The sequence below is a fragment of the Chanodichthys erythropterus genome, chromosome 4 (genome assembly GCF_024489055.1).
Source record: "Chanodichthys erythropterus isolate Z2021 chromosome 4, ASM2448905v1, whole genome shotgun sequence".
Lineage (NCBI taxonomy): Eukaryota > Metazoa > Chordata > Actinopteri > Cypriniformes > Xenocyprididae > Chanodichthys > Chanodichthys erythropterus.
In genome coordinates, this window is record NC_090224.1 from 17,005,725 (window position 1) to 17,032,826 (window position 27,102).

The window sequence follows — 27,102 nt, forward strand, 5'->3', positions numbered from 1 at the left end:
GTCAGTTGCATTCTCAATTTTAGTAACAGCAGGTTTTGTGCACATCAGCTATCATTCAGTGAGGGTCTCTGTGGAGTCAGTGCCGGGTACAGATCTCTATATGTAACCTAACCCTGTCCCTCTGTCTGAACCTGAGACACCTGAGCCCGCCGCTCACCTGGCTTCAGTCTTGTCATCAATAATCCAGTGGAGATGAGAACACGCGTTCACACACGCACAGCACAGTTTGACATCTGTGACAGGATGTTGTACGGCAGGACAGGAGCGGGGTCTCTGGAGCGGTGGGCGTCTGTAGACAGTGGTGTCAATCTGTCCTATCTTAACTGGTTCATCGAACAACAGTTCTTTCCCTGCAGGTCCCAGGACGGCCCAGAGCTCACTCTGCCAGCCAGCATTGAGTTCAGGGAAAACTGTAAGTACTACATCCATCTACAAAGCAAAACTGATTGATTTTGTGCTGTTTTCCTTTCTATTTGTGCCCTCTGACCTTAACTAGGTCATGGATCATGTGTTTTGTCTGGTGTGTTGTGGCTTTTTTACTTTCTATTTGTGTACATGTTTTGCCATTGGCTTTTCTTGGGTGTTGCAGACACAGCATAGCTGTGCATTCATTGGCTGTGCCGATTACAAAGCAAATCAGCAAGCTGATAATAGAAATCACTAATGGTTAGCTGCATCATAGATCAATGGATGGAAAGTATTGATGACTGCTAGAGAACCTGTTCTATCAGTGTTCAGTCAGTTCAAGATGATTTATATTTTATTTATCTAAATCTTTCTCTGGAAAAATCATTGTTCATAAAAAGAATTATAATATATAACTGTCCCACCATGCCACTTGGTGGTGGGAGACAGAGATGTTCTTTTGTGTGAGGAAAAATTTTTATTAAATGAATAAAAAAAACCACAGAGTATATGTTAGCACATCACAACCCACAGCAAATAATCACTTACTATAAGTTTTGCTTGAATTTATACAATTTACATATTTATTTAGTTGAAAGCATCTCAAAATAAGATCACAAAGACCTGGGTTTAAATTATGTTATTTTATGTTATACATGTTGTATTATTTTATGTTAAATGTGTTATATGTAATGTGTTATTTTAAAGGTGCAGTAAGCGATTTCTGGTAAACACTGTTGATGTTTGAAATCACCAAAACAAACATGTCCCTACCCAAAAGGATAACAAAGCTTGATGCCTTTGCCCCCACGTTCACGTACACACTATGCCACTCAGCCCTAGGGTATGATGTCATCAATATGTGAAAGCAATTTGTGTTACTATGATTATTCAGGTCGAATATCTAATTGTTTTTTGCTCCTCTACTCCTTCAATGGCAAAGTCATCCCTTCCACCGTCATGAACAGCATTCTACATAACACGATAGTTCAAATAACTAAGATATTACAAATGTGACTAGATGAAGGGGTTATAGCTTTCACTAAAATGGGAACCAAAGGAACAACCACATATTAGTAGTGTTTTCTAACTTTTCTGACACACTTCGGGAGCTGATGCTTGAAACGAGTGGTGGATGAGGTTTAGACGTGAACAAACAAGCGAAGATGACACATTCAAGCAAAAGACAGCATATCTTAGTTCTGTGAAACACAGCAATACCAACATTACTAACAAAACAAGAAGAAATAAAGCAGCCTCTGCATCCGTTTTCTCGCTCCTTAAGGTCTCTCCAGTGCCGGAAATCTTCTCTGATATTAACTCGGGTCCTACCTCTTGTCCGATTGTAATCCTTCTTTTTAAAGTTATATTCCCCTGGCCTTTTCCTCTTGTATGTTCTCTACCATCTCTCTCTTTCTTTAGTCTTTCTTTTAATGTATGTCTTGTGCACTGAGCTCCCTCTCCTCCCCCTCATGAGAGCATACGCCCCTTACTGCTAATTGGCTAGTTGTGTGTTTTGGTGCTCGGTCGAATACATTTTTTAACAGCGTTTTTCAAAAATCACTTACTGCACCTTTAAGTTATGCATTATGTTTTGTGTTGTTATTTTTTATCTTATTTTTAGTCGTAGTGTGTTATGCTTTGGTATGTGTTGTTATATTATGTATTATTTTAAGTTATGTGTTGTTTTATGTTGTTAGATTCAGTCTTTTAATTTGGTGTGGCAGAGCAGTGTTTAAAGAGCATATAAAAGCAAGATCCACATAACATTTTTTGCAACAACATATGCATTGCAAAATTAAATATAATTAAATATTATATTACAGTTGGTTTTCACAGCTTTTTCACTGCCAGTAATAATATAGCATGAAATTAACAGTAACATGGCATTTACAGCTCAGGTGACTGGCTCAAAAAAAAGGGAAAAAAAAGGCAACCACGTCCAGCCATGCAACTGCCATTAAAATGAATGGGCATGCTAAAATCTAGCACTGATACATTAAAGCTTCTTGGTCCATCCCAATTAATACTCTTTTTGTTTCCCTTATCTCATGATTACCCCCCATAGCTGAAGATGCCTTCCTGTCTGCCATCATTAACTACACCAACAGCTCAACTGTGCACTTCAAGCTGTCTCCTACCTACGTTCTGTACATGACCTGCCGTTATGTCATGTCCAGCCAATACCGGCCCGACATCAGCCCCTCAGAGCGCACGCACAAGGTCATCGCCATTGTCAACAAGATGGTGAGCATGATGGAAGGAGTTATCCAGGTGGGTGTCGGCAAATTTTACTTGAATTATTTTCTGATACCTTATTTGTTATAATGGAATTTGTGTGTAACTTTACTATATTATAACTTTATTATTTATACTTTGACATGTAGCTGTAGCTCTGATGTAGAGATCTTTCTGTGGAGTTACATTATACATCCTTTTGTAGTTGTAGCGTTAAAGCTTGTTTCACTCTGCTTTCATCGATTCAGGTCATTGCCTCAGCAAACAGTGCTTAAACTACTGCACTCAGTGTTTCCCCTGTGTTTGTTTGTATGTGAAATGTCTGCGCGTGTGTGTTTGTGTCTCTGTGCCTTGTTTTACCTGGTTCATGCGGCATATTTTCCCAGCAGCGCTTTCAACAGTTACCAAACCGAGATTTATCGCCAGAAAAAAACAAAATTGTTCTAATTTGACAATAATTTCTTGTTGCTTCTGCAGGGGAAAGTGTTTGTATACACTACTTTTTAAAAGTTTTGGGTCTGTAAGATTTTTAAAAATGTTTTTGATAGAAGTCTCATATCTTCACCAAGGTTGCATTTATTTGATCAAAAATACAGTAAAATTGGGAAATACAGTGCTCAGCGTAAATGAGTACACCCCCATTGAAAAGTAACATTTTAAACAATATCTCAGTGAACACAAAAACAATTTCCAAAATGTTGACAAGACTAAGTTTTATATAACATCTGTTTAACTTATAACATGAAAGTAAGGTTAATAATGTAACTTAGAGAACAAAATGTTCAGTTTTACTCAAATTAGGGTGATGCAAAAATGAGTACACCCCACTGAAAGTCTCTGGAGCAAAGCTACGTTTTAGACCCCAAATGTCTAATTTAACAAGAATTCAACCAAAGGTGAGTCTAATTATTCATTACACAGGTGTCCAGCAGACAATTGACTATAAAAAGGATGTTAAAATCCCTTCCCATTTCATGCCGTCAGCAATGGCACCACATGAAAGAGAAGTCACAAGACCTCAAGAATGTCACAAGAATGCAAAGCTGAATTTTCAGCATCAGTAATCAAATCTTCAGTGTCACATGATCCTTCTAATATGCTGATTTGCTGCTCAACTTTTCTGATTATTATCAATGTCTAAAACAATTGTGCTGTTTAAAGGTACAATATGTAACATTTTTGCAGTAAAATATCCCAAAACCACTAGGCTAGTGTGATATATTTTGTCCAGCTGATTACTAACAATATCTCTAATGTTTTCAACTACTTGTAAATCATGAGAGAATACCCATTCTAAACAGTGACACGGGGCAGTGCAGTCGCCTGTCAATGACGTCAGTTACCTTTGTTACCGCCTTTACTGACGTAGAAACCACATGACAACAGTGCCGTGGACAAATGCGGAAGTAATGTCTAGCGTCCAGCAAACCACTAGCTTGCTTCAAGCAGTTCCTTATTTACTTCTTGCACATTTTATGGTGGATTGTGATACTTATTTATGGAACATAATTACTGTTTACCATCTGCCGCTGGTTCTGTCGACAAGGACAGCTCCCGTAAACTCATGACCGGAAAACCGGAAGCGGCGCTGGCGACTGTGTCATAATAAAAGTGCCGCTGCTCGTGAGGCGTGTGTTGATCAATCGCTCCAGTTCCTCGTTCAGCTCCCGCAACACTCGGCCCTGCTCTGCTTCATACTAAAGTAATGTTAATAATCGCATCCACAAACATGAGTTCTTCCAGACTTCCAGATCCAGATTGCACCGTCCGTTGAAATGGAGACCACATGTCCCAAGTTTCCGCTCTAAAACTTGGCGTCCTCAAACTACGCCTTTGTTTTGAATAGGCTTCTAGCGACCTATAGCGGAAAAAAAATATCACACATTGTACCTTTTAATATTTTTGTGGATACATTTTTTTCATGGTTCTTTGATAAATAGAAAGATCAAAAGAACTGTATCTATGAAAAAATATGTGATTTGTTTTGTAATTTTTTGCTTTGATCAATTTAATGCATCCTTGCTCAATAAAAGTATTAAATTCATAAAAAAAAAAAATTAGACTCCAAAATTTTAAACAGTTGTGTATCTATTAGCAGTTCATTTTACATCATATCATGAACGAGACTGGATGAGACAAGTTCTACAGAATAGTGAAATGGTTCACAGTAATGTCAATGAGTGGTCGTTGCTCATTTGCATAAAGTTAAACTTTCTTGGCTGTGTCAAGTCACTGCAAGTGCTCTCGTTGCAGTGCCAATGTTCACTTTCATCATTTTGCCACCACAAATGACTTTGAACGCCTCTTTACAGCTCAGAAATGAGGTCCACATGCTCTCTGTTTATGTTCTTTTTTTGGTCAGCGCCTGCAGTTTTTTGAGTGGCCCACCCAGGTGTTCAAACTATATATCTCATAGGCTAACTGCAATATTGAAATGCAAATAGTTGTTTTATAAATATTCAATTTCCATATTCCTTGTAACCAGACATTATTTGGGATTCAGCATCTAAAATGAGAGACAGACTGTATCCGTTTATATATAAATGACAGTCTGTCTCTCATTTTAGATGCTGAATCCCAAATAATCAGTAATCCCAAATCTGGTTACAAGGAGTATCTTTAAATAATGCTGGTCTTTAAGAACCAGCATTAGTATTATAACTAATTTAAAGGTTAATTTTCTTTTTCTGTATTTTATGGAAATCCAAATTCTTGTACATCCAAAATTTTGTACATTGGCTAAAAGTAATTTTTTCACCTTTTAGGAGTTCTTTTTCTTATTAATAATGTTGAAAACAGCTGTGCTGCTTGATATTATATTTGTAGAAACTGAAAACATTTTCATGATTCTTTCAGAAATTAAAAGTTGAAAAGAAAAGCATTTATTTGAAAGAAATCTTAACATTATACATGTTTAATGTCATTTTTTTTATCAGTTTAATGCATCCTTGCTGAATGAAATTATTAATTCTTTAAAAAAAAAAAAGTACAGTTGTGTGAACGACCTTGTGCAACTTTTTTAAAAACACTTTCCCCTGTATCTACATAAACATTTCTGCAACGTTCCTGAAATCATTTATCTAGAGCCGTCCAGCAAGTGTTATCCTTGGCATAAAAAAAAAAAAAAACAGTTGTACTGGCAGCAACTGTACATATACAATTTCAAAAAGGAGTAAAATTGTGCTGGATAATTGGTTCCTAACAATGTGACGGATCCCACCACGTAGAGTCAGAACGTAAAGTACCGCAGTGGGTGCAAGATGATGTTGTGACCTGTTTTGTGTGAGCGTGAATGTCTGTGTTTACATGCCTGTGAATTCTGTCCATGCCATGGCTGTTGTTGACAGTCTCTCTCTCTGTCCTGTCGGATGTCTGTCTCCCCTCTCCCCCCCCAACACCTACTATCTCTACAGGAGATTGCTGAAGGTGATCAGGTAGGAGTTCGCACTGCTAGGGAGGCGTCTCATTCTTCCTGTCTCTCTCTCTGTTCTATCTGTCAGCTTTGCTCAGACTTCCATGCCTCTTTTATCCCCCATAACAGAAAGCAAACAACCCAAGCCAACTAAGTAATCCCTCCTCCTACAGCTGGACGCAATCGTTTATAACCCCTCATTATGACTCAACCTGGACCATGTGATACTAAAAAACAAACTCTGATTGCGGCAACATTTTAATTGCGGCATCTTCCATTTTTGACCTCTGCTTACTGCACTTCAGTGTGGATGAGAGACTACCCCATGTTCTTTTGCTTTGTTTGGAAACTTTTAATTTCCTTTTCATTTGACTTCATGTCTGTGGTTAACGTCATTGTTCTAATGGATGCGTTCTGTGGCCAGTATGACGTATTCTGGAGGGTCGTGGTGGGGCGGGGGGGTTGCTGTCGTCGTCATTATGTGGGATAGACAAGTGCGGGAATACACAGGGGTCCGGTTGGATCCGGACCGTGTGTATCCCCTCTCTGTGTTGCAGGGATGTGGGATCCAGAGCAACCAGTCATCGCAGCTTCCCAGGCAGTCCTACCTAGCTTGAGCTAACTCTAACACATGAATGATTTCTACTCTGTCTGGACGCGGTGACTGGTTGTTGGAGGCCGGGAGGGTTGGACAGAGGCACATGTCTATCCTGGGAGTGCTACTCAGTGCTTCTCATGGCTGGAACTCTTTCCTTTTTTGTTTGTATGTTGGATTGTTTCATTTTAGCTGTGTGTAACGACCCATCTCTGTGTTCGTCTGTCGTTGCACAGAAGCAGAAGAACATCGCCGGGGCACTGGCCTTCTGGATGGCTAATGCCTCAGAGCTGCTGAACTTCATCAAGCAGGACAAGGATCTGAGTCGCATCACGCTGGATGCACAGGATGTCCTCGCTCACCTGGTTCAGATGGCTTTCAAGTTAGTGCTTGCGTGTGTGTGTGTGTGTGTGTGTGTGTGTGTGTGTGTGTGTGTGTGTGTGTGTGTGTGTGTGTGTGTGTGTGTGTGTGTGTGTGTGTGTATATATACACACACACACACATTATGTATATATGTATGTATGTGTGTAAAAAAAAATGTAAAAATTTTTTTTTTAAAAACATAAATGTTTTATTTATATACAGTGCTCAGCGTAAATGAGTACACTCCCTTTGAAAAGTAACATTTTAAACAATATCTAAATGAACACACAAAAAAAAATTCCAAAATGTTTACAAGACTAAGTTTAATATAACATCTGTTTAATTTATAACATGAAAGTAAGGTTAATAATATAACTTAGATTACACATTTTCAGTTTTTCTCAAATTAGGGTGATGCAAAAATGAGTACACCCCAAAACAAAAACTACTACATCTAGTACTTTGGCCTCTATGATTTTTAATGACAGCACCAAGTCTTCTAGGCATGGAATGAACCAGTTGGCGACATTTTGCAACATCTATCTTTTTCCATTCTTCAAGAATGACCTCTTTTAAAGACTGGATGCTGTAAAAAGAGTGATGCTCAACCGAATTCCCCATAGGTGTTCGATTGGGTTCAGATCAGGAGCCACTGAATCACTTTCACCCTGTTCTCCTTCAGAAATCCAACAGTGGCCTTAGATGTGTGTTTAGGATCATTGTAAGGTTGGAAAAGTGCACGATGACCAAGGGCACGGAGTGATGGTAGCATCTTCTCTTTCAGTATAGAGCAGTACATCTGTGAATTCATGATGCCATCAATGAAATGCAGCTCGCCGACACCAGCAGCACTCATGCAGCCCCACATAAGGACACTGACACCACCATGTTTCACTGTAGGCACCATGCATTTTTCTTTGTATTCCTCACCTTTGCGACGCCATACAGTTTTGAAGCTATCAGTTCCAAAAACATTTATCTTGGTCTCATCACTCCAGAGTATAGAGTCCCAGTAGTCTTCATCTTTGTCAGCATGGGTCTAGGCGGGCTTTTTTGTGCCTGGGCTTTAGGAGAGGCTTCTTTCGTGGACGGCACCCATGCTTGCCATTCCTCTGCAGTGTACGCCGTACTGTGTCATGGGAAATAATCACCCCAGTTTGGCTTTCTACTTCTTTAGAACCCTTCTCATCAGAAGATACTCCTCTCGAGGTGTTAACTTCCATGGACGACCTGGACGTCTCTGTGAGATGGTTGCAGTTTCATCTTTACCTTAACCTTACTTTCATGTTATAAGTTAAACAGATGTTATATAAAACTTAGTCTTGTCAACATTTTGGAAATTGTTTTTGTGTTCACTGAGATATTGTTTAAAATGTTGCTTTTCAAAGGGGGTGTACTCATTTATGCTGAGCTCTGTATTTATTTCATAATATATTTTCAATAAAATGTACACTTAAACTTAAATTAACTATTAAATTCTAATTTATATATACATACATTTCAGCACTATTTCCATGTCATATAAAGAGTCATTTATAATTTAATTGTATTTGGTCAGTGGTCAGTTACAAAAATGATTTGTAAAATTTTACCTTGTTCATACTGTGTTCCTGTAACCATTATCAGGTGGCAGGAAGTGCTGAATGTAAGGAATGTTCTGGGTCTGGCTTGTATTGGCTGAGCTGTAGTTTGGGTGTATGAGAGAGAGTTACGGTCCTGGGGCCGGTTTTCAGCACAAACAATGCGGTCGGAGGGCCTCAGTTTCATTAAGCACTGGAATGACCAGCTGAAACAACTGTGCTTTTGTGCGGGCCGTGCGGTTTGTGGAGCGGCCAGGTCTCAGATTTACTGTGGGATTCTACAGGAAGTTCCTTTAGGCCCTTGCTGGTGGATAAATATGGACAATAAATAATGTGTCTTCCTGCAGGTACTTGGTGCACTGCCTGCAGTCGGATCTGAATAACTACATGCCAGCTTTCCTGGAAGATCCCGATGAACAGAACCCACAGAGGCCCAAGATAGGTGAGCAGAGACCCAAGCTTACATTTTCAGATGCACAACCATAGCTTTTTTTTGACCTAGCATGAATGAGTATGAGTAGATAGGTACACTTAACTTGTGTTTAAAGGATGAAAAATATTTTGTCTTAGTTAGAAGTGAATTGAAATAGTTGTGGGACCACCTAGTGGTGGTTTTGAAGCTCAACAGCAGAAGTGCTCTGGCCAAAACAGTGATATTTCAGTTCCTTGACGGGAATTTACAGCGTCTTGTATTCTCTCTTATCTTGGTCATTGTAGACTAAGTAGGACAAACATGCCCACTTGACTAGAACAATGTCAACATCTTAAGCTACACAGTAACACTTCCAGTTCTCTAGAAAACTGTTTCCCAACCCTTTTTACAAGGGAACCTAATTTTAAATGTGAGGCACATCAGGGACCACCCATAAATAAACATTCTTTCAAAGGGAATATTTAAAAAACAAAAATGCATTTAATAAATAATTGTCCCAGCTAATGGCGATAGCTCCTTAACATTGCACAATTTTAATTACAAATAAAATAAATACAAGAATGATGGTACCTTTTCTGTTTATACTGCATTAAAAAGCCCTGACTTTCCTTGTTTGCCACAGACGACGTTCTGCACACTCTGACGGGCGCCATGTCCCTTCTGCGGCGGTGCAGAGTCAACGCAGCCCTCACCATCCAGCTGTTCTCACAGCTCTTCCATTTCATCAATATGTGGCTCTTTAACAAGCTGGTGACTGAGGCCGACTCAGGCCTGTGCTCGCACTACTGGGGCGCCATCCTACGACAACAGCTCAGCCATATCGAGGCATGGGCTGAGAAACAGGGATTGGAGCTGGCTGCAGACTGTCACCTCAGCCGCATAGTCCAGGTACCATTCACAAATATATATACTGTTATACTTAAACTTATCAAGACCTACTGTAGAGTTGCATGTTTATTTATGCATTATTTTTTTTATTGCTGTTTTTAATTAAGCTATTATAAGTTAGTTTAAACTGGTTATGTTTACTACACTTGAAACAGTTATGTTTACTACAACCCAAACCATTACAGACACATTTTGTCATTTTTAGACATTAAACAAGACATTATCTGGTCCAAATATTTAGTCTTTTTATTATTATTATAATTTTTTTTTTTTTTTCTATATTTGACAGCATTTTCATAAATTGCATTTCTATAGACCAGTGGTTCTCAAACCTTTTAGAATGGTGGCATTTAACATCCTTCTGCATACCCCCTTTCTTCAAATTAGACTGCAGTCACACCTTTTCCATTAAGGGACAATATTTGCTCCCTTAAATTGATATTCAGGTGCATTTTAGCACAAACCACTGCTAATGACTAAACCTTATCCTGAAACACAATCGAGACCAGAATTGCCCCACTTATGAAACTTTTTTCTTGTGGGCACATCCATATAAAAAGCTCTTTCTATTCTTTTGCAAACATTTACCCCCACAACATCAGCAAAACATGTGTGTACATGCACAACAGGATTATTATCCCTTGAGCTGTTTTGAGTTGCTTTCTTATGGCTTAGTCTGTTGTGTAAATGATGATTGTTTTTTATAAGATGGAGGAACATCATGTGTCATTTTTAAAAATGTGACCTTAGGTTAGGTCGCCTGTTCATGCTTTCACTAATCTTTTGTGTTCCAGTGTAGGGGTAGTTGATAATTAACAAAGGCAACTTCCCAACATCAACATTTTAGCTTAAGATGTGCATGAATGTACAGTATAAGAGAAAGTAAATGTTTAATGTGTTATGTTTTTGACAGTTTTTCATCACCAGATTTTGAAAGTTCACTTGAATTCTCTTGCAGTGTGACAGTGGATTTCTTTTAGAAGTACAAATATTTTAATTCAATTATGATATCATAGAAATGCTGTTTTTAAATGTGACATTGCTGTCAAGTGACTGATTTTTTATTTTTTTTAAATATATATTTTACAGCATATTTTGTGCAAACATATAAATATGATTGTATTGCCATCAGTGTTTTTAAACTGTGGTGCACTTACCACCAGTGGTATGCAGAGATATGTTTAATTTTATATATAAATATGATATAAACAATTTTATTATAGTTTTGTCTATCTAACACCCTAATGCAAAGACGACGTTCTGTCTTAGAGGGAGCATTGGTAGTGACTTGGTAATATTCTGGTTTGATTGAAGGTTGTACTTGTGCTGAAAGGTTTAAAAATCACTGTCCTAATTTGATGCCTGACCCTCTGTCTCTCAAGGCAACGACCCTCCTCACAATGGACAAATACTCCATGCAAGACGTGCAGAACATAAACAACACCTGCTTCAAGCTCAACTCTTTGCAGCTCAATGCTCTGCTGAGCAACTACCACTGTGCTCCCGATGAACCCTACATTCCTCCTGTAAGTGAACTGTCTTATTTGGGCTGTGTAGTCTTGGTCTGATGACATGTGTCCTTTTTTTAGATAAACCGAACCAGGTGTGCAGCTTTTACAGTAGCTCTGCTCATTTCCTTCAACCTCAGGGTTTCTCATAAAATGACCTTCTTGTTTGTTTGAAATATCACACTCATTACTGTAAAAGTGCTGATGTTATCCATTGTGGAATTTTCCCTTGACTGAATTAAACGCACCACATTTTTTTTCAAAAATCACTCTACTAAGATAATACAACATGAATGGAGGAGAAAAGCAGCAGCACGTCAAATTTTGCTAAAGTTCTTATGTAACATCATGATCATTGTCCCCTTCATGCCCACAGGAGCTGATCGATCACGTGGTGGCTGTGGCAGAGAACACGGCGGACGAACTGGCCCGAAGTGATGGGCGGGAAGTACAGCTAGAAGAGGACCCTGACCTCCAGCTGCCTTTCCTACTGCCCGAGGATGGCTACTCGTGCGATGTGGTGCGGAACATTCCCAATGGATTCCAAGAGTTCCTAGAGCCACTTTGTCAGAGAGGTACGGACAATAATCAGACTGCTGTGACTCACTAAATGAGTTTCAGAGTGTTTGATGTCAATTGTGGTGTGCACAGTGAGTATCAGGTGGATGGTGAATCAGAGGTTGTTGCGTTTGTTTGTTCAAGGCTGACGCGATGTCAGTGGAATGTGGTTTGTTAAGGACTTGTACAAAAGTCTGTTTGCTGCCATTCCTATCAGTATTTGTTTTTTGCAAGAGAGTGAGAGTGTGTGTGTTTTTACAGGTGTGTGACAAAGACTGTGAGAGACCAGTGGATTTCAAGTTTTACGTTTGGTGGATATGTTTTGATCCGCTTGTTCTCCTCCAGGTTTCTGTAGATTGATCCCTCATCCACGCTCTCCGGGAACTTGGACCATCTATTTCGAAGGAGCCGATTGCGACAGTCATTTCTCAGCTGACACATCAGAACTGGTAAGTTATAATGTCATTTGGATGAATAAATGGATGGATGGATGGATGGATGGATGGATGGATGGATGGATGGATGGATGGATGGATGGATGGATGGATGGATGGATGGATGGATGGATGGATGGATGAGTAGATTGACAGATGGGTTGATAGTAGATAGATGGGTTGATAGTAGATAGATGGGTTGATAGTAGATAGATGGGTTGATGGGTAGATAGATGGGTTGATGGGTAGATAGATAGATAGATAGATAGATAGATAGATAGATAGATAGATAGATAGATAGATAGATAGATAGATAGATAGATAGATAGATAGATAGATAGATAGATAGATAGATAGATAGATAGATAGATAGATAGATAGATAGATAGATAGATAGATAATCTTTTTACAAATGGAATAGTGACACTAAAGAAATACTTGTAAAACTGCACCAGGGAATGTCTGATATCAGCCAACACCTATTACACCACAGGACAATATTTGACCATAGGACTTGCTGTAAATAATATCCTTCTCCTCACCCTGGACACGCAAAGCCCTTAATTACTCCTCCTTCCCTGTAATTAGTCAGTTTTACGGTCTCTCGTATTTTTACGTAAGTGGATTTTTTTACGTAATGTCATAATCTCATATTTTTTATTTATTTATTTTTACATAATGTTGGTCCGCCTCACAGCAGACCAAGCTGGAGCTCGGAGCACATTTAAATACCACACAGAAATCTGATGAACGCAGCTTGGTCGTGTGCCAGACCAACCCAACCACTCCCACATCCCTTTCTTACGGCTGCCCCAGGACCAATTCTTAGCGTAAAACTCACACATTGTAAATGTGAGATTGACCTGAAAATCAAAATGGATTGCCATTCCTGGTCTTACTGTACATGATTCATCAAACATTATTTTGAAAGATAAAAGATGTTTATAATCAAGACATCTTGGCCCAGAAAAAATGTTCACCGATAGCAAAATAGGTATTCAGACACTGTTTTAGGTAACTTTTGTAGCTGATAGCTGCTTTTCTAAATTCTTGCCAATATATTATGTATCCTAGTCCACATTATTATTAAAAATAACATTACCTTGTTTTTTTCCCCCCATTTTTCCACATTGAATGTTCTTTCACTCAGAAACATTAAAATACAGTAAAATACACTTTTTTTTTTTTTGAGACTTTTTGAAAACATGCTGTCCCAGATAATATTTTTGAAGAGAGCATGCTTTAGCAAAGCTAAAGACACTTGCCCTCTTGCCTTTTGCATGCAGGGAGTTTTATTTTTTACCCAACCAATTTTGCCCCCACCCCCCATGCTGTTCTCAACAATGTGGATGGGTAACATAGCTGAAGTTCCCTGTACAATGAATGTGTGCCATGTGCAGCATTTACGCAGTGGGGCTCACTAAAGGAAAGGCTGTGGCACCGTGCCTCTGTGGGAAGCTGGTCTCTTTCTCCCAGGCCCGGCCTATGCATAAGCGAGTCTTCTGAGGCCTGATGCACTCTGGAGCCGACGCATGTGGCTTTCATTCTTGACTCGTCTCCAGAGCCCGCCGTTTCGCTCTGCGGTCTGCTGTGCTCTGAGAACCAGCAGTGGCAGAACCTCCCTAATTCTCCCTCCTCCTCCTCCTCCTCTTAGCTCAGTTTGCTCTAGGAACGGTCACCAGAAACAGCTCCCAGAAGCAGTGTGGATCTAAAGTTGAAGATACAGTACTTTTCACAAGTAAACTCACCTGTCTTCTCTCTCCACAGCCAATGCGGAAGGAACCGGAAATTGTGACCGTGACTTTGAAGAAACACAATGGGATGGGCCTCAGTATTGTGGCAGCCAAGGTAAGAGGCAGTTATCTTATTTCTTTTTGGGGGTATATAATATTGCCCCACTTTCAATTTCTTCGTCTTGCAGGGATCTTAGTGCTGTAGCGGGGATTAAATGATCTAAATCTTTGAGGAGGGCATTTGGTTTTGGCTCTAATCTAGGTCCGATAGCATTTTGATTCAGTTTTAAGAGTTTTTGAGGAACCATTTTGGTTCCTGATGTTGGTAGCTGCTATAATCTGAGTGGGCAGTAAAGATGTGGCATAGTTTGCCAGGCTCAGATCATAACAGACGGTCCAAACAGGCATGTGCTTTTTAGAGGACACACTTGATTTGGTTCAGTCACAAGCTGGTCTGTGTGCTTGTCAAACATTCAAATTCAAAGCGAAGTCATAAGCAAATCATTTCTATTTCCGTGTCGGACAGAGAGTTGTTCTAGTTCGCTGCTTTCAGCAGAAGGAAATGTCTTTTGGGTCGTCACAACTTTCCCAAAATGCAGTTGTTTATGTTAGAGTTTATGGCAAAATTTAAGAGATAAATATTCAATGTTCTGGCAGGTTTCCACCAGTTGCTCTCGTCAGCATAGAAAGATCAGTTTCGATGTCAACATTGCATGTTAGGTTTTTGTTTATACTCTAAACTCTTATTACTAATGACTGCTATATGCAGTTAGAACACGAACCAGTTACTTTTTCATAGTGGGTTTTATGGAACAGACAGTTGCATTTCAGTAGCCTGTGTTTCACCACTTTGGTGGACAGAAGAACCTTTTTTTCCCCACCAGATGTGCGTCAGGTTCAGGGGAGGTGGAGAAGGGGGCTAACAGAAACTGTTTATTTTCATAGCAAAGCCTCCGCTTTACTGCTTCTATTTTCATCTCTTAGTGTCTCTGAGGAAGCATGAAGTTTGGTAGAGGTAGACTGGAGGAAAAGAAGGGAGGGAAGGAGTGAAAAATGGGAGGAGAAGGAAAGGAGGAGTGAATAAGGGGTGTAAGGCACGCTCGGGGACAAAGGGGAGGATCTAAAGAGGAGAGACGGTTTGTCACGGTGTGAAGCTAGTTGGGACGCAGCTGTGAGCAGCGTTAAAACTTCACCTAACTGTTAGTGAGTTGTGGGAGTTTCTCTTGCATAACAGTCTGGATGTGGTATTTCCTACACTGGCTTCAGATATTTGCATATGGTGTTTAAAATGTAGCCCAGGAGTCTCTAGTCAGTAGACCTGCCTGCTTTGAAAGAGTTGGATAAGTTTTCCTGGTCCGCTATTATTTGATTTCTCAGTTCAGTCTCGACTCCGGAGAGGAGGGCAGTACCATGTGGTTCTCTGTGGTCGGGAGGAAGGAGCCGGTAAGAAACCACTTGACATGGGGTGTGTGTCTTTTTGTTCATGTGGGAGAGTGAGCAAGTAAACGCTGAGAGATTAATAGTGTGCTAAAAAGACATCATAGTGACTTTAGTTTGTTTATAGTTTGCTGTCAGGGTTGCACTTGACAGTAAGTTTCAATTTGATAACATTATTTAAATGCATTGGGGATCATGAGCTACAAATGAATAAATGTTCTTTAATCTTGGTTAATTTAAATTCATAACAGTGGTATTACTAATGGTTTGATACTAATTTATAAATATATTAGTAGATGTACAAAATTAACATTAACAAAGATTAATAGTGTGGAAGTGGTGTAAATTGTTTTTATTTTTGTAATTTCATTACAGTTGAATTGAATTATTTCATTATAAATGCCAGACGAGACACTTGCACACATTAATTCCAGCAAATGTTATCAAGTGTTAGAAAGCAAGGTTTTGCTAATGTAAACAGAGTCATGTGTCCAGACTGCACAAACATGCACATACACATTGTACAGGTGGTAAATTTTCTCTACTGGCTCTCGCCACATATTTAAAACTATATCAGTTTATGTACAAAAACACACGTAGGACCGAATGTTACAGTAATGTTGTAGCAAGGTGTATATCTCCATTTCATTCTGTTCATTTGAGAAAACTCTGTACTGTGCATTTCTACTTTTTCAGCCGCAGATATGTGTGGTTGTGCACAGCGGTATCTTGTAATCAGGGTCACAGGGATAATGATTACAAGCTCTGAACATTGAGTTCCCCATTATGTATCCCAGTATTAGTGACTCATCATCACTTGTTGCAAACAATCCAGTGGGGTCGGTCCAGCTGGATGGCCGTGCTACCGTTGCAGGACTTGATTTTCTCAGGCTGCAGATGTTTGTGCGATAACAGCTCTTTTGGGATGGTGTTGAGTTTCAGGGGAAAGAACAAGGGAAATCCTGACCTCCATACCTCACGCTGATGAGTGGCTACCTGACATTTTCCCACTGAATTTTGCTTTGGCACCAAAATAAGTTGTTTCCACAAGAATCAAAGCCTCCTGGATCGGTCTTCTGTTTTATTGCAGAACTTCTCAAGGCAAAACCCAATTTTTTGTTTGTTTGTGTAATTGATTTGTAGCACAATAGCTCACTGACTTCCTTCTCTGTGGGCTTCTTGATCCTCATGTATGACAACAATGGAAGGATGTGTGACTCCCTTACGCGAGCCTGAATTTCCTGAGGACTCTTGAGAGTGGAGAACATGGTGTTTTCTCTAAGTTTTCTCATGTTATGTCTCCTAATCTTTTATTAATCTGAACTTATATGAAGTGATACCATTGTGACGCTTTGTTTTAGATCACAGGTTCAAAAGAGAAAATTTTTTGACTATAGGGATTTAGGACTCTGTGTTCACTTTCTAGTGACTAGGGGTGGGATCTTTTGACAGGTGTTGGTGCAGACTCTACTCAAGAATTAGTTTACTTCAGTCCTGAGGCAAAATGAAACCTGACAAGCCCCTACAATTGTCCAAATAGAGATGCTTCAAACTGTCAGATTGCATTCATCAAGATCAAGACATTTCATACTTTGACAGAGATAGCAGAAGGGATGAGTCGGGAATTGTGACCCATTGGAAAAGCCTGCAGATGTGTTGAACAGGAAGGAACTATTCTAGTACATGAGAGGACTACAAGCAAGTTGACTGTTAGTAAAACTTAGATATTGTTATGTTTGTAGCAAAGGATGTCAAGCTTGCACGTAAAACCAAACCCTTAAATTAAGCTATGACTCATGTCTTGGACATAATTCTGTCCCTTTACAGCAAAATATTCAGAGGAGGGACGTTTCCTTTGTGTCCAGAAATGGAGCTATCTTTTAAATGCACCGCCAGAGGACCATGAAGGAAGACAGACCTCTTTGTTTGGTCTTTCTTAACTGAAGCAAGTAGCCCAAGAGTCTGCAGATCATTAGAGCCGGAATGGAGGCCACTCAGACGTGATGAAGTCCGTCGGCTGAAAGCAGCTCATTATTGAAAGCCTCTTGTGTTAGTCATGATATTTTGCACCCACCATTAGCCGACAGCCTGAGCAGTCCATCTGTCTTCCATCCGTCTAGACTTGACAATAAGGACCGGCTATGTTCAGGAGTGCACTACTGTCCCGGCTGCTTTTTTTTCCAGAGTGCTGTGTTTGTTGTGGGTGATTAATCAGGGCAGGAAATTATGTGGTGGGTCAAGTTTCAGTGAATGGATGTATTTTTTGTTTTTCTAGTGCCCTGTGGACTCCACCATCTCTGTCAGAGGTCAGGCACTGCCTTGACTCCCTGGGGCTGTTAACAAATTACACTCAGCCATTTATGTCTACACGTGCAGCTCCCTGAAGACTTGATTTGCCAATCACATCCACAACCATAAACCTTGAACAGGAAGCTGTGCGTTTGGGGTACGGTCTCCACAAGTGTTTTGAAACTGAAGAGGGGGGAGCACGAGGACTGAAGTTCAATTCTACCTCTGTTGCAAGGCACTCGTCTTGCCTAAGCTGGGCTTCCTGTATTTGCAATGGCAGGTTTGGGAAGCTTTTCCGTAGACAGGAAGCATCAGGGTGGGACCAAGAAGCTGTACACTTTGTTTGCTTGCTGCATGGGGCTTTAGGACCATCAAAGGAAGCTGGAATTCTGTGGTTTGAGCATCTGCTCCAAGTACTGTTATCAGCGAACGCCTTCAGACTTCAACACTTTCCTGTTAATGTCTAATGTCTGCGCTGCAGATGCAAGCGTATTTATGCATGCCCATCTATGCCAGACAACCACTTGTGGTGTAAATGTGTCTTTGTGGTATACCGTTGTGTGTGAAGAAGTACTTGTTGCCAGTGCAAGTTTACTAACCTTTACCCTCTGACACACTGAAAGACAAATAACCTGCTGCTGTGAATAACCGTTACTGTTTTTGCTTACAAGGGGTTTAGCACCTGTAAAATATTATTTACAATATGACGTGCTCACATGCTCATATTGAATATGCCGAGATGTCTACTAGCTGCACAGTTACATTGCATTTACTAAAATAAGTACTGAGCAATATTAATTAACTACATGTACTTACTGTAGAATTAGGGTTAGGGTTTGGTTTAGGGTTAGTTTATAGTAATTATGCGTTATTTACTGTTATTACAAGTACATGAAGTAACGTGTAACTACGTCACCTTAAAATAGCGTTACCTCATTTTCTTTGAGCTCAAAGAGGAGCACAAAAACAACCACACCTAGAATACAATCCCACAACACACGCTCGGCAACATGCACACTTATGCAAGGGTGTTGAACTTGCACATGAGGCGTGGTTCTGTAACAGCTGACCTCTGAATTCTGATCAGATGGTGATCAAAAGTTGATTTATTAAATATGATCTATCTGGCAGTTCTGTCTGTCTGTCTGTCGTTCTGTCTGTCATTCTTTGTACCTATATATCTATCGTTCTATGTTGTTCTATTTATTATTCTATCATGCTATCATTGTTCTATAGTTCTATCACCGCTCTATCATTCTGTCTGTAAGGCCTATAAACCTTCAGATATAAATCTTATAAGGCCAATAAACCTTCAACATTCAAAGTTTGCCTTGAAAGTTCTATGAATTTCAGTTCATTTAATTTCTACTTCATTTCATCAAATTTTTAATTGCAATTCTGCATCCATAGTTAACCTTAAAGAGAAAGTGCCCATGAAAGACAGCTTATGTTAGCGCCACCTTGCGGCAACACTGAGAATGCAACACGTTTGTGTTTTGTTATGAATGTTAAATGAGATTTTGTGCTTGTGTACTTGCATAGAGTATGTTTTGAGTACTCTACTAATAATTTGTCACAAGAAAACATCTTAAGAAGAGCGCTCCAAATTGTTGACAATATTCTCAATAAAAACATTTCAAACATGCTCTTCTGTTGCTGAGGTTTACATTCTAGTGACAGAGAAGTCTCTTTTAGAAAGAACAGAGCGATATTCTAAGTTGAATTTACTTCTTTTGGCCTTCTGTTAAACAGTAATGAACTCTGTGCCAGTATCTCCTCATTCATTGTTTTAAAAACAGTAGCAATTAGTTCTCTTGTTAACATGCATCTGTTTTTTATCAGTTGCTTTTATAGACCTTACTCCATTTCAAGCTCTGCGTGCCAGGGTTTCCAGCTTTGATCAAAGCAAGTTTAACGCAAGTTTCTTGAGGAAAGGTCAGCTCAGTTGCTATCCCGCTGGGTCTGCGCGAGACTCCTGTCCTACATCAGTCGTGTTCAGATGGCATGCAAACCGCCCCGCCTCAGAACTCAACCTTAGGGCTTCTCATGTGTCTCTCACCGCAGGTTCACTCTTTAATGTGGAGAGACTGGTTTTTGAATGGTTGTTTCTCATCACAGCATAATACATACTTTCAAAGTCTAATCAGAAAGCTTTTGAGCTTTGCCAGGCGACGTATCTCCCTCAGGACTCAGACAAGTTGAGACCTTACAGCAGATAAGAAGCTGCTCATTTGCACATTGGCATATCTGTATTTCAGCTTGCTTGTTGATAACAGTAGGGCTGGGCGATATGGCTAAAAACTATATCTCTGTATTTTTTATTGGCAATATACAAGGTATATATGTATATATATATATCTGTATTTTCTACATTTCTCTATTTAGATAAAAAAAATCTGTATTTTTATTTTTTTTATTTCACAGTCCTGCCCAGTGTTGTCCTACAAACAATGTTCATATTCAAATATTTTATCAAAATGTATATTTCAGTCAGAATTATTGCTCTCCTATTCATTTGCGGTCCGTCTGTTTGGTGCGCATGTTCACTGAATTCTGTGAAGTAAAGTATAGCGGAAAATCATGTTCATAAGGCTCGTCCACTTCTGACAACAAAATGGAAATTTTTGCATGACTTTCCAACATTTGGTAATATACCTGTGAAATGTAAGTTATTAAAAACAGCACATCTCAAACACATTAAACAGCACAAGTATCTGTCAGAGCATCTGACAGGGCAAGCCACCACCACCACTGTCAAGGCCCAGTAAGGTACTAAAGGCATTGTTAAAATAGTCCACGTGACAACAGTGGTTCTTAATGTTATGAAGCGACGAGAATACTTTTTGTGTGCAAACCAAAACAAAAATAACAACTTTATTTAACATATGCAATCTATACATACACAACATATTGAGCTACAACATACTGAAGTTTTTAAGCTACCATTTAAATAGAGACATCACAAAGTGGAGCTCACTCTGTCCATTATTTTTCAGATGTGCTTGTATCAAACTACTGTATATCGATTTAAATTGTATTGCCTTATTCTATATGGTTTATAAAAAAAAATTATCGATATATTGTACAAACTTGATATACCATCCAGCCCTAGCACTCAGTTTCCAATGCTGCATTAGATAATATAGATAATGTGTTGTAGGCCTTGATGCCCTTCGTAAAACGGCATATGCATAATTTCTGGCTAATTGTAGGGTTACCATTTATTAAACCAGTAATTTAATTACCTCCTTAGCATCTTTTGCCTCCTAGCAATTTGGTTTGCTAAATGTTTGCACTTTGTGATATCTCTAACTATTTAAATGGTAGCTTAACAAATTTAATCATCAGTATGTTGTAGCTTGAGTAAACTACAGTTTTAAGTAGTTTTCCAGCACTTGGTTTGTATTCCCGCTGATGCTTTGGGAAAACCCCCATCCTGTTGTTGTGTGTACTCCCTATGAGGAGGAGCCATTGTCCAGGATCATATCATATATCACTCCTATAACATACAGGAAAGAAGTTACTTGTGCTATTCTAAGGCAGAGCACATAGCGGTACGTTGTTTTTATTCATCCTGACCATAACCTGATTTATGACTTCTGATTGCATATTTTTTCCATCACTGTTTCCATTATTTCATCGCTTGTTCTAGACCGGTTAGCTATTTGATGGTGTTATTGGCAGTGTTATTTTAGTATCATCAGATACTCTTGTGATTTTTATTATACTTTTATTATACTTATGATATGATAATTATGATTTTTGTTTTTGTTTTTTCTTCCTTAATTTTTATTTTAAAGGTTTAGTAATTTTGTTGTTGGTTTTTTTTTTGTTTTTTTTTAATCAATTTTTATATTGTTTTAGTTATTATTTTATATAGTTTTTATTTCTGTGTTTTAATACATCAGCTTAAACTAAATTAAAATGAAAAATGTTCCTTTGGCAACTACCTGACAAAATAAGTTTTTATTTATATATATATATATATATATATATATATATATATATATATATATATATATATATATATATATATATATATATATATATATATATATATATATATATATATATATATATATATATATATATATATATATATATATATAATTTCAGTTATATATATTTCAGTTGATGTTTATTTTTTATTTTTTCATTTAATCTGCAGATAGTTATATATTATGATAACCCTGTTTTTTGTGGTTATTTTATTTTCCTCATTTGATTTACATGCAAATTACTCACCAATTTGTATTTGATTACCCCACCCTTGATTAAATGCAGCAGATTTTCCTTTGGAAGTTCATGGTTTTTCACTTTTTCAGACTGTACAAAAAATATTTTCATTGTTAAAATTCACTTTGGCTCAGTGCTTTAGAACTGGCATGACCTCAATCATTTTTGGGGCCTTTTAGCACACAGTGCATGTTGATTCATATTTTTCTTATATTTGTGGTTAAATCATGAATGTTAGCTGAGATTTCTGGGTGATATTTGTGTGGTGTTCATGTTACGGGTGTGTTTGAATTGTAGGGTGTGTTTATGCCAGTGTAATGTGAGTGGGTTATGGGGGTCTGTGGCTAACATTGGCTTTATTTCAGAGGGCAGAATAAAAGACGTTACCATTTCCCAGGCAGATTTTGTTACTGGGTTTCCCAATCCATTGCTTCTGGTCAACTTCGTTTAGGTTTTTAGTACTTATGAGCAATGTAGTGCACATACCAATCAAATCAAGTTATAACCTAACCCTCTAAAAATGAGTTTACCAATCTAGTAGGGTGGCATTTTAAAGGAAGGCGTATAACATAATTATTTAATGAAACTATTTGAAGATATATTTTAGTTCTTCAGAATGAAGCACCTAGTGCACCTAAACTCCACCAGTTTGGACCCAATAAGCATCATATTCCATTTGACAGCCAGAACAGGTTTGGTTTAAGTGTTCCTGCTTAAGGTAGATTGTGATTTAATGTGACATTTGTGGGGTCTGAATCTTTTCAGAGAGGCTAAATTGCATGGTAAATGTAGATGTTGCACTCAACTCGTGGCGGTCCTGTATTGAGCAGCATGGGTTTTCATATATAGTGCTGAAGTCAGGTGGAAAAAAAAGAGCCAGCATGGTGGGAGTGTTGTAGACTTGGGTGGCATTTTGGTGCCATGTAGTAAATGGTTTATGACCATGAAAGCCTCTTTTGGAGTATGGCGTGGACATTGGCAAACATCTGGCCTGGAATTTAGATGTAAATATTGTACTTTGGAAAGAGTTCATATCAGGCTGCTAAAACAGAGAAGACAAATGTTGATTTAAAGCAAGTTCTTTCCTTTTTCTACTTAACAGAAGCAGCACAGTTATTCAGAACAATGTTTAGCCTGCTCTTTTACGTATAATGAAAGTGAATGGGGACTGGGATTGCTGGCTAAAACACCATTAACAGTGCCTTTAAAGTAGTACATTTGACTTGTGCACTACTTATACTACCATTCAAAAGTTTGGGGTTGGTAAGATTTTTTTCTTTTCTTTTTTTTTTTCTTCTGTTTTTGAAAAACGTCTATGCCCACCAAGTCTGCATTTATTTGATGAAAATACATTAAAAACAGTAATATTGTGAAATATTATTACAATTTAAAATAACTTTTTTAAAATATATTTTAAAATGCAATTTATTCCTGTGATGTCTAAGCTGAATTACTCCAGTCTTCAGTGTCACATGATCCTTCAGAAATCATTCTAATATGTTGATTTGAATAATTTAATGTAATGGTTGTGCTGCTATTGTTGTGGACAATTTGTTGTGGTCAGACTTTGCTGTTATTAATTTGTCAGGTGGAGTGAGTATGAGCAGTTTGTGTTTCTGTATGAGAAAATAGCTGAGATAGCTGGGAATTTAATAGACCTCTTATTTTTATAGTTAAATTTTAGCATGATTCCCTTAAAATAGAACCGCTGGCAGCAGCCAGGGGATTTTGGGTACTTGCTTGCTTAAATAGCAAATCCAGCCATCGGAAAAAACAAATGTTACTAACTTGAAACCACAGTCCTTAAGCAAACCCCATTGAAGCTCATGTCACTGGTCCTCTGTCAGCTTGAAGCCTTGAACAGACCATTTAACTCCAGTTATGGAGCATTACGTAAGTGAGTGTTACAGATTGTGTGGTGTTACCATTTCAAGTGTACAGGAAGTGCTTCAGTGAATGCATTGTTTTATCCTGAAGTAAATTACTAGGTTTTATTTTGAACACTGTTTCTCTAGCATGCAATGGCATTTAGGTCGAGCTGATATCTCAATGGTTGCACAGTCCAGCAGCCAGATGGCCCATGTCAGATGATGACCTCTGACCCGGGATGTAGGGTGAAGTACTCTGGGAGGGTTAAACATGGCTAGTTTGAACAAAAAGAAGCTCAGATCTGGTCTGAATTTATGAATGAGTTTATTTATGTGAATGTATTCACTGCTGGCTCCAGATTTATAGTCTTTCGTGAATGAATGCCTGGTTTCTTCGTCCAGCTGTTTCCACAGCGGAACTAGTGGAGCCTGTTAATAACATTTAGATCATTCTCAGAGTGCTAATAGACTGTTTTGCTCTTTGTTTTGTGTTTTTTAGGGTGCCGGGCAGGACAAACTTGGTATTTACATCAAGTCTGTTGTCAAAGGAGGTGCGGCAGACATGGTGAGTTTGGTTTGTATTTTAATGTTCTTTATAGGCTAATGCAGATGCTGTGACCTCATTTCTTCTGAAACCACTAACAGCTTGGATGGCTAGAGTTATTTCACATAATTAGTGTCATTTATATTACACTACTATTATAATTAATAGCACTATACTTGGAGTTTTTTAAATTTGTATTAAACTATTAAACTGTAAAATCTGTAAAAATCATACTTTTCTTTCTTCATAAAAAGTGAAAATGTAGTTCAACTTTGCTGTTTTATGACTGTTGTTTTTTTAATGTTTTTCTTCAGGATGGGCGTCTGGCTGCCGGAGATCAGTTGCTCAGCGTGGATGGACGAAGTTTGGTCGGTCTCTCACAAGAGAGGTAATTCTGGAGCATTTAGACCTTTAATAATGATGTCTGTAGAATAGGATTTAAAAAAAAATGAAATGGACTTACAGGTAAAGCATGTAATATCCGGCTACATTGGGGGAAAAAAATGCTTCTCAGTTAAATAAACAGGAGGATTGCATGTTAAAACCATTTTATTACACCACATAAGCAAGGAAGGACTGTGTCGTAATACACACAATTAAGTGGCGTAAGATCAAAATGTGACGTCTCTTGGTTTTTAGAGCATGGTCAGAAATGAGTGCTCAGGCAAAAATGGCATCAAAAATGCCCTTGAAATTTAACATTTCAATAAGTGCTTATGTTGTTTTTAATTTTATCTGCAAGAGGATAATCTCATTATTAGGATTATTTAATGATTTTGCATGAAGAATGACATTTTTATACGCATTTACACAAATATGCACTCATTAAAATAAAAAATGCGCCTGAAGAGAGATAAATATTGACCCTTAATGGAGAAGTTTGTCATGTAATTATACTGGATTTAACTTGCAAGCATTGTTTTTATTAGTTTTTAGGGCTATAACATTTACAGCCCTAAACTTGTGCAGAACAAAACACCTTTGTGTTTGCAAAGTCAAACCTTGACTTTGGAGGAATTGATGAAACTCTCAAAACTGTGGTTTTGAGTTAAATGAGAAGCATATGGCTCAAATCGGTTGTGAATGGACACAACTTGAGTTGCCTTTGGGATTCGTTCCAGCGTCCATCTCTTTGAGGCATTTGTTTACAGTTAGCCTACAGCAAATCCAAACAGACATTCTATGAGATTAGTCTCTTCAGTAATCTCTCATGGGATTGTGGGATTGCACATGAATGCTTTGAACTTGAAATTCATTCATCATAGTCTGCTGTTTTACTCATAAGATGTCTCTGTCTTGTAGGGCGGCGGAATTGATGACACGAACAGGCTCGGTTGTAACGCTCGAGGTGGCCAAACAGGGAGCCATTTACCATGGGCTGGCCACGCTCCTCAACCAGCCGTCCCCCATGATGCCCCGCGGTAAGCGTGCACCGCATGACCGCAGCATGAAAGAGGACCTATTATGCTTTTTTACATTTTCAACTTTCTTTAGTGTGTAATGTTGCTGTTTGCACATAAAAAAGGTCTGCAAAGTTACAAAGTACACTCCACAGGAAGTTTTTCTCTATGTAAGTAAGCACTGTTTCCAGGGGTGATAGCGTTCCGGCACCACGCCGGATTTCCGGCGTAGGCTACTGTGGCTGCGAAAAAAAAAAAAAAAAAAAATCAGGTTCTGGTTATATTGGTCTACTGCGGCGTTTTAGTGCCATGTTAAAAAAATAATACAAATAATAATAATAATAATAATAATAATAAAGATTATCTAATGTTTATTTGATGTCTGTTTTTAAAAGCACGGAAGAGAATATGTGCTGTTCTGTTAGACATCGTTTCAGCCATTAAAATAGTTCCGTTTTGTATGTATGGCAGTGATTTCGTTTCTGTTTTTATTAATTAAGTTGTAATGGGAAGATTTTTTATTCGTCAGATATAAATAAGGTATAGGTGCATATCCATTGGTTTGTGCGGAGAGTGGAAGCTTGCACAATGCAATACAGAGGCGCCAGAGCCGTCACTTGCACTTTTTTTTATCCAGTGGAAACGAATTATCCTCAAAACAATACTTGCCTTACCGACATCAAATACATAGATGGAGAGATTTAAATTATTGCTTAACGAAATAAAACAAATCAAACCAAAAACTCTTTCATTATATCTGTAAAGATGCATTTCTCGCGTCAAAGTGGAGATTTCTATTAAGGATCTTGCGTCACTGATTTAGAATACACTAGTTTATTCATAAATAATTCAAATATCCCCTTACCCTCCGACACATTCATTGTTATGTACAAGGAATACAAGTTGATGTATACTAATATAAATTTAAAATACATCGTTTTAATAAATACAAATCAGCAAAACTGTTTCAAGTGATAGGCATTATTCAATTAAAAGTATCAATGAATAAAACATTATGTTGACCAGGTGGATTATTCATTGAAATCATGGAGAATGACATTTAGTTTTATTTTCATCAATGACAGCGCACGTGTATTTACAGACAAACGAAATCTGCAGAAGTCTCTTTACTGCGGAACTGAACTTAATAAAACAGAAACTAAATCAATGTGTCATACATA

At 38.3% G+C, this 27,102-nt stretch overlaps 1 protein-coding gene across 12 annotated transcripts in view; it reads left to right on the top strand.

Annotated features, from left to right (window-relative positions):
- Window positions 1-27,102, top strand: part of afdna (afadin, adherens junction formation factor a) — a 125,987-nt gene that overhangs the window by 74,025 nt on the left and 24,860 nt on the right. For 7 of the 12 annotated variants that reach the window (XM_067384319.1, XM_067384323.1, XM_067384325.1 and 4 more), the window contains exons 13-25: window positions 357-412; window positions 2,474-2,679; window positions 6,057-6,077; window positions 6,887-7,032; window positions 8,941-9,035; window positions 9,649-9,914; window positions 11,297-11,440; window positions 11,799-11,997; window positions 12,326-12,429; window positions 14,182-14,262; window positions 24,477-24,542; window positions 24,836-24,909; window positions 25,824-25,942. In XM_067384319.1, coding sequence (XP_067240420.1) covers window positions 357-412; window positions 2,474-2,679; window positions 6,057-6,077; window positions 6,887-7,032; window positions 8,941-9,035; window positions 9,649-9,914; window positions 11,297-11,440; window positions 11,799-11,997; window positions 12,326-12,429; window positions 14,182-14,262; window positions 24,477-24,542; window positions 24,836-24,909; window positions 25,824-25,942 — 1,577 coding nt within the window. The remainder of the gene's footprint in view (window positions 1-356; window positions 413-2,473; window positions 2,680-6,056; window positions 6,078-6,886; window positions 7,033-8,940; window positions 9,036-9,648; window positions 9,915-11,296; window positions 11,441-11,798; window positions 11,998-12,325; window positions 12,430-14,181; window positions 14,263-24,476; window positions 24,543-24,835; window positions 24,910-25,823; window positions 25,943-27,102) is intronic. The other 5 variants (XM_067384321.1, XM_067384329.1, XM_067384324.1 and 2 more) reach the window with 1 other exon arrangement.